We start from the raw sequence: 8,220 nt of genomic DNA, 5'->3' as shown, positions 1-8,220 counted from the left end.
ATGATCACCTCCGGCACCACCGCCGCCGCTGCGAGCCCGAGGTTCTTCATGACCGCCGCCGCTGCGTGCCCGGGGTTCTTCACGCAAGAGGAGACGAGGGCGACGGCAGCTGTGGCGGCGCGCAACGAGCATCGGGAGGATGTTGCCGACGGAAGCCAAGCCGTCGAAGAAGAAGGCGAGGAAGAAGAAGAGCCAACTCAATCCGCCGCCAACCTGTCGAAGGGGAAGAAGAAGAGGAAGAAGGACTCGCCGCCTGCCGAACCGCGTATCAAATGGACGCCGAAGGAAGAGGAGTGCCTCGCCGAAGCTTGGATGACCGTGTCCACGAACGGCATAATCGGGGCCAATCAGTCGTTCGACACATATTGGCTTCGAGTGAAGCAGGCGTACGAGGAGCGCAAACTCGTCGATCCCTACTTCAAGAAGACGAACATGAACGTGTTCCGGGGAGACAAGGCAATGGCCACCCATTGGGGGCTCATGCAGACGGCGTGCAGCAAATGGCACGGCATACAGGAGGAGTGCGAGAAACGGCCGATCAGCGGCCACGACTTGGAGCAAAAGGTATGCTCCGTCGACCCTGCATCACCGAGGTACATCGTCGTTAGCTGACCCGTATCGCCGTGTTCTTTTTTCCCCAGCTGCGCCGAGCTTTGGACATGTACACGGACGACACCGGCCTGCAGTTTAAGTTCCTCAACGTCTACGCCCGCCTCGAGAACTGCGAGAAGTGGAAGGAAGTCCGCACGACCCTCTCGAAGAGCAAGACCGAGCAGTACAACCCCGACGCTCCGGCGGCAAGCGCGGCGGAAGGGCGCCCTGAACTCGGCCAGAAGAAGCTCAAAGAGCTCAAAAAGACGGGCAATCCCGCCGACAGGATGCAGGCGTCGATCGACAAGTGCTGGGCCGACTTGAGGACGCACGCCGACGGGAGGAACGACAAGTTCGACGGCAGGTGGCGGGAGATGCTCGCCAACCAAGGCGTCCGGATCGCCCTGCTGAAGACGACGGCGGCGGCGAAGAAGAGGAACACAGACTTGGCGTTCCTCATGGGCGGCGGCGACATGGAACTGATGGACGAGGAGACGAGGAATTGGTACCAGGGCCACCGCAACGACATCCTCCGAGCCACTCCGGCCAGTCCTTCGTCGTCTCCGCCGGCTCCTACCTCGTCTGCCTCACCATCTACCTCGTCGACTGCGGCTGCTTCGACGTCCACTGCCGCTGGTTCATCATCCGCCGCCGCAGCCGCTTCGGCCACGACGTGTGATGAGGAAACTGGTCCGTCGGACGAAGCCGTGCCGGCCGGGACTGCCGACGAGCCTGTTTCCGTGTAATTTCCCTCCGATCGCCGATCTGTGGCTGATCCTTTTGCTCCTTTTGCCGATCATCTGGCCGTACTTGTAGCGCGGGACGGCGGTTTGTTTGAATTTAAACTCTATCCGCCGAACTCCGGGTGGACGACTGGAAATACGGTACTCCCCACGCCTTAATTTCGTCCAATCCGGAGGTAGTTTCGTCCGGATTTGGGCGTGGGGAGCCCAAACGAGTGGGGATGCTCTTATATTTGCTCCTCGATGCACATGCTCCTTTCATTAAAAATATTTTTTAAATATATTAAAAATGTCAAAATATTTTCAAAAAAGTTATTTCGCGTACATCCCCACATCCTACAGGCTCATGAAATCGTTTCAAGGAAACCAATTTTTATGGGGCATGTGTAAAAAACAAAAAAAATATATCTTTTCTGCACAGACCACAAAAAATATGGGCCTTTTACGAAACTTCAAATAAGCACATAGAACGTGGAGATACACAGGCCAAAAAAAACCCAATTTTTTTAACATTTAAATTTTGTTTTTAGAAAGGGGAGCATATACACCTGGGTTTTCTACATTATTACTATTTATATAAATACATTACTGCTAATTTTCTTTTTAAAAATTTATTTAGGTTTACGTATCTATCGCAACAAAAGAACACTTTAACGGTCACCTTTAATAGGCAAATAAAACAAAATACTTTCACTCACACGCGCAATGTGGGAAATGCCCATGGGTAGGCCACATCAGCCACATACATTTTAGTTGCCCGTGTCCGAATTTCAAATGACCCATGTTCGATGTGCGTCGCATTTGACATGGACTTTTTCTTTGCCCATTTTAAATATTACTAGCACAAAGCCAGCCATCTTGGTCTTTATATGCATAGCACTCCCACCACTTAACTTAACCCTAGTCGCCACTTCCACATCCATGCTAACCTTAGTCACTGATACGTCTCCGACGTATCGATAATTTCTTATGTTCAATGCCACATTATTGATGATATCTACATGTTTTATGCACACTTTATGTCATATTCGTGCATTTTCTGGAACTAACCTATTAACAAGATGCCGAAGTGCCAGTTGCTGTTTTCTGCTATTTTTGGTTTCAGAAATCCTAGTAAGGAAATATTCTCGGAATTGGACGAAATCAACGCCCAGGGTCTTATTTTGCCACGAAGCTTCCAGAAGACCGAAGAGTCAACGAAGTGGGGCCACGAGGTGGCCAGACTATAGGGCGGTGCGGCCCAGGTCTTGGCCGCGCCGACCTATACTTTGGGCCCCTCGTGACGCCCCTTGACCTGCCCTTCCGCCTACAAATAGCCTTCGTCGCGAAACCCCCAGTACCGAGAGCCACGATACGGAAAACCTTCCAGAGACGCCGCCGCCGCCAATCCCATCTCGGGGGATTCAGGAGATCGCCTCCGGCACCCTGCCGGAGAGGGGAATCATCTCCCGGAGGACTCTACGCCGCCATGGTCGCCTCCGGAGTGATGTGTGAGTAGTCTACCCCTGGACTATGGGTCCATAGCAGTAGCTAGATGGTTGTCTTCTCCCCATTATGCTTAATTGTCGGGTCTTGTGAGCTGCCGAACATGATCAAGATCATCTATCTGTAATTCTATATGTTGTGTTTGTTGGGATCCGATGAATAGAGAATACCATGTTATGTTGATTATCAAATTTATATCTATGTGTTGTTTAAGATCTTGCATGCTCTCCGTTACTAGTAGATGCTCTGGCCAAGTAGATGCTTGTAACTCCAAGAGGGAGTATTTATGCTCGATAGTGGGTTCATGTCTCCGTGAATCTGGGGGAGTGACAGAAACCTCTAAGATTATGGATGTGCTGTTGCCACTAGGGATAAAACATTGGTGCTATGTTCGAGGATGTAGTTACTGATTACATTACGCGCAATACTTAATGCAATTGTCTGTTGTTAGCAACTTAATACTGGAGAGGGTTCGGATGATAACCTGAAGGTGGACTTTTTAGACATAGATGCATGCTGGATAGCGGTCTATGTACTTTGTCGTAATGCCCAATTAAATCTCACAATACTCATCATAATATGTATGTGCATGGTCATGCCCTCTTTATTTGTCAATTGCCCAACTGTAATTTGTTCACCCAACATGCTGTTTATCTTATGGGAGAGACACCTCTAGTGAACTGTAGACCCCGGTCCAATTCTCTTTACTGAAATACAATCTACTGTAATACTGTTCTACTGTTTTTCTGCAAACAATCATCATCCACACTATACATCTAATCCTTTGTTACAACAAGCTGGTGAGATTGACAACCTCGCTGTTTCGTTGGGGCAAAGTACTTGGTTTGTGTTGTGCAGGTTCCACATTGGCGCCGGAATCCCTGGTGTTGCGCCGCACTACATCTCGCCGCCATCAACCTTCAACGTGCTTCTTGGCTCCTACTGGTTCGATAAACCTTGGTTTCATACTGAGGGAAAACTTGCCGCTGTACGCATCACACCTTCCTCTTGGGGTTCCCAACGGACGCGTGTTGTACGCGTATCAAGCTCTTTTTCTGGCGCCGTTACCGGGGAGATCAAGACACGCTGCAAGGGGAGTCTCCACATTGCATTCTCTTTACTTTGTTTTTGTCTTGCTTAGTTTTATTTACTACTTTGTTTGCTGCACTATATCAAAATACAAAAAAAATTAGTTGCTAGTTTTACTTTATTTGCTATCTTGTTTGCTATATCAAAAACACAAAAAAAAATTAGTTACTTGCATTTACTTTACTTATTTCATCATGTTTCCTCCTAAGTTTGTTCTTAAAGATGTACCGGTAGGCCGAGGGTCTATCCTTGGGAAAGATAATATAGAAGATTTTTTCACTCATATTAGTACGGTTGAAGATTTTGAAGATAGACACTTGGTAGAACTTGCTCCTACTTATGAAATTGCTGCTGCTGCTTTAGTTCGCATGTTGGAAACTAAATTTGTTAATCTCAATCCTATAATCCAACACATGTTTCTTACACTTGGTGATATGGAAGAAGGGGAAAAGAAAGATTTTGTTTTAGAAACCCTTCTTAGAGAATTTGGTGGTCTAGCAAGAGAGGCTAGAAAGGTATTTGCTAAATATAATATGCTTGGTTCTTATAACAATTTTGTTAGTCTCCTTGAAAAGAGGTGCATGGAGAGAATAAGGTACACTAATAATATTAATGATGGTGGGGAGATCAAAGCACCAATACCATGCAAGCTCCTAGCGATGAATGATGCACTAGAAAATAACTATGCTTGGCTTGTTCCTGAAAATTTGTTTGATGAGAGTAGCAAGCCCAAGACTAATGAAAAGGGAGACGCCAAAACTTATGTATCCAATATACTATGCTTGGCTGAGAAAACTCCACACCCCGCTGAAGATGCACCACCCTTTGATAATACTTGATACACACTTTCTGCGCCTAGCTGAAAGGCGTTAAAGAAAAGCGCTTATGGGAGACAACCCATGGTTTTACTACAGTACTTTGTTTTATATTTGTGTCTTGGAAGTTGTTTACTACTGTAGCAACCTCTCCTTATCTTAGTTTAGTGTTTTGTTGTGCCAAGTAAAGTCGTTGATAGTAAAGTTCATACTAGATTTGGATTACTGCGCAGAAACAGATTTCTTTGTTGTCACGAATCTGGGCTGTTTTCTCTGTAGGTAACTCAGAAAATTATGCCAATTTACGTGAGTAATCCTCAGATATGTACGCAACTTTCATTCAATTTGAGTATTTTCATTTGAGCAAGTCTGGTGCCTCGATAAAATTCGTCAATACGAACTGTTCTGTTTTTGACAGATTCTGCCTTTTATTTCGCATTGCCTGTTTTGTTATGTTCGATGGATATTTTGATTCCATTGACTTTCAGTAGCTTTGTGCAATGTCCAGAAGTGTTAAGAATGATTATGTCACCTCTAAACATGTATATTTTGATTGTGCACTAACCCTCTAATGAGTTGTTCTAAGTTTGGTGTGGAGGAAGTTTTCAAGGATCAAGAGAGGGAGATGATACAACATGATCAAGGAGAGTGAAAGCTCTAAGCTTGGGGATGCCCCGGTGGTTTACCCCTGCATATATCAAGAAGACTCAAGCGTCTAAGCTTGGGGATGCCTTGGGGCATCCCCTTCTTCATCGACAACATTATCAGGTTCCTCCCCTGAAACTATATTTTTATTCCATCACATCTTATGTGTTTTGCTTGGAGCGTCGGTTTGTTTTTGTTTTTGTTTTGTTTGAATAAAATGGATCCTATCATTCACTGTGTGGGAGAGAGACACGCTCCGCTGTAGCATATGGACAAGTATGTCCTTAGGCTTTACTCATAATATTCATGGCAAAGTTTCTTCTTCGTTAAATTGTTATATGGTTGGAATTGGAAAATGATACATGTAGTAATTGCTAAAATGTCTTGGATAATGTGATACTTGGCAATTGTTGTGTTCATGTTTAAGCTCTTGCATCATATACTTTACACCCATTAATGAAGAAATACATAGAGCATGCTAAAATTTGGTTTGCATATTTGGTCTCTCTAAGGTCTAGATAATTTCTAGTATTGAGTTTGAACAACAAGGAAGACGGTGTAGAGTCTTATAATGTTTACAATGTGTCTTTTATGTGAGTTTTGCTGCACCGCTTCATCCTTGTGTTTGTTTCAAATAATCTTGCTAGCCTAAGCCTTGTATCGAGAGGGAATACTTCTCATGCATCCAAATACTTGAGCCAACCACTATGCCAGTTGTGTCCACCATACCTACCTACTACATGGTATTTCTCCGCCATTCCAAAGTAAATTGCTTGAGTGCTACCTTTAAACAATTCAAAATTTATTACCTCTGATTTGTGTCAATGTTTTATAGCTCATGAGGAAGTATGTGGTGTTTATCTTTCAATCTTGTTGGGCAACTTTCACCAATGGACTAGTGGCTTCATCCGCTTATCCAATAATTTTGCAAAAAGAGCTGGCAATGGGATTCCCAGTCCCAAATTAATTAATAAAAATAGACACTCCTCCATGGTATGTGATTGTTGGACGGCACCCGAAGGATTCGGTTAGCCATGGCTTGAGAAAGCAAAGGTGGGGAGGACTGTCATCATAATAAAACTAAAATAAAAAGGCACTCCTTCATGGTATGAGATTGTTGGCAGGCACCCGAAGGATTCGGTTAGCCATGGTTTGTGAAAGAAAGGTTGGAAGGAGTGCCACACAAAAATAAAATAAAATGGGAGCCGCTCTTTGAAGGTTTGTCTGGCAAGGGGGTTAGAGTGCCCACTACCATTCGTTGACAACAACAAACACCTCTCAAAATTTTACTTTTATGCTCTCTATATGTTTTCAAAATCAAAGCTTTAGCACAAATATAGCAACCGATGCTTTTCCTCTTTGAAGGACCATTCTTTTACTTTTATTGTTGAGTCAGTTCACCTATCTCTCTCCACCTCAAGAAGCAAACACTTGTGTGAACTGTGCATTGATTCCTACATACTTGCATATTGCACTTGTTATATTACTCTATGTTGACAATATCCATGAGATATACATGTTACAAGTTGAAAGCAACCGCTGAAACTTCATCTTCCTTTGTGTTGCTTCAATGCCTTTACTTTGAATTATTGCTTTATGAGTTAACTCTTATGCAAGACTTATTGATGCTTGTCTTGAAGTACTATTCATGAAAAGTCTTTGCTATATGATTCACTTGTTTACTCATGTCATATACATTGTTTTGATCGCTGCATTCACTACATATGCTTACAAATAGTATGATCAAGATTATGATGGCATGTCACTCCAGAAATTATCTTTGTTTATCGTTTACCTGCTCGGGACGAGCAGGAACTAAGCTTGGGGATGCTGATACGTCTCCAACGTATCGATAATTTCTTATGTTCCATGCCACATTATTGATGATATCTACATGTTTTATGCACACTTTATGTCATATTCGTGCATTTTCTGGAACTAACCTATTAACAAGATGCCGAAGTGCCAGTTGTTGTTTTCTGCTGTTTTTGGTTTCAGAAATCCTAGTAAGGAAATATTCTCGGAATTGGACGAAATCAACGCCCAGGGTCCTATTTTGCCACGAAGCTTCCAGAAGACCGAAGAGTCAACGAAGTGGGGCCACGAGGTGGCCAGACTATAGGGCGGCGCGGCCCAGGTCTTGGCCGCGCCGACCTATAGTGTGGGCCCCTCGTGACGCCCCTTGACCTGCCCTTCCGCCTACAAATAGCCTTCGTCGCGAAACCCCCAGTACCGAGAGCCACGATACGGAAAACCTTCCAGAGACGCCGCCGCCGCCAATCCCATCTCGGGGGATTCAGGAGATCGCCTCCGGCACCCTGCCGGAGAGGGGAATCATCTCCCGGAGGACTCTACGCTGCCATGGTCGCCTCCGGAGTGATGTGTGAGTAGTCTACCCCTGGACTATGGGTCCATAGCAGTAGCTAGATGGTTGTCTTCTCCCCATTATGCTTAATTTTCTGGTCTTGTGAGCTGCCGAACATGATCAAGATCATCTATCTGTAATTCTATATGTTGTGTTTGTTGGGATCCGATGAATAGAGAATACCATGTTATGTTGATTATCAAATTTATATCTATGTGTTGTTTAAGATCTTGCATGCTCTCGTTACTAGTAGATGCTCTGGCCAAGTAGATGCTTGTAACTCCAAGAGGGAGTATTTATGCTCGATAGTGGGTTCATGTCTCTGTGAATTTGGGGGAGTGACAGAAACCTCTAAGATTATGGATGTGCTGTTGCCACTAGGGATAAAACATTGGTGCTATGTTCGAGGATGTAGTTACTGATTACATTACGCGCAATACTTAATGCAATTGTCTGTTGTTAGCAACTTAATACTGGAGGGGGTTCG

The 8,220-nt window shown here is 44.6% G+C and overlaps 1 protein-coding gene across 1 annotated transcript; it reads left to right on the top strand.

Annotated features, from left to right (window-relative positions):
* Positions 1-1,337, top strand: LOC127315678 (uncharacterized). The gene is made up of 2 exons (XM_051346147.2): positions 1-564; positions 642-1,337. Exons 1-2 carry the CDS (start codon positions 1-3, stop codon positions 1,335-1,337), a joined length of 1,260 nt encoding a protein of 419 aa, XP_051202107.2.
* Positions 1,338-8,220: the final 6,883 nt, after the last annotated feature.

This window comes from Lolium perenne, chromosome 7, assembly GCF_019359855.2.
Source record: "Lolium perenne isolate Kyuss_39 chromosome 7, Kyuss_2.0, whole genome shotgun sequence".
In the NCBI taxonomy this organism is placed as follows: Eukaryota; Viridiplantae; Streptophyta; class Magnoliopsida; order Poales; family Poaceae; genus Lolium; species Lolium perenne.
This window is presented reverse-complemented; position numbering and strand designations above follow the sequence as displayed.

Excerpts from the sequence above, each read along its gene's own strand:
- LOC127315678 (XM_051346147.2), top strand. The coding sequence starts at position 1 with ATGATCACCTCCGGCACCACCGCCGCCGCTGCGAGCCCGAGGTTCTTC. Across the intron at positions 565-641 it reads GCCACGACTTGGAGCAAAAG|CTGCGCCGAGCTTTGGACAT; the intron begins GTATGCTCCGTC and ends TTTTTTCCCCAG.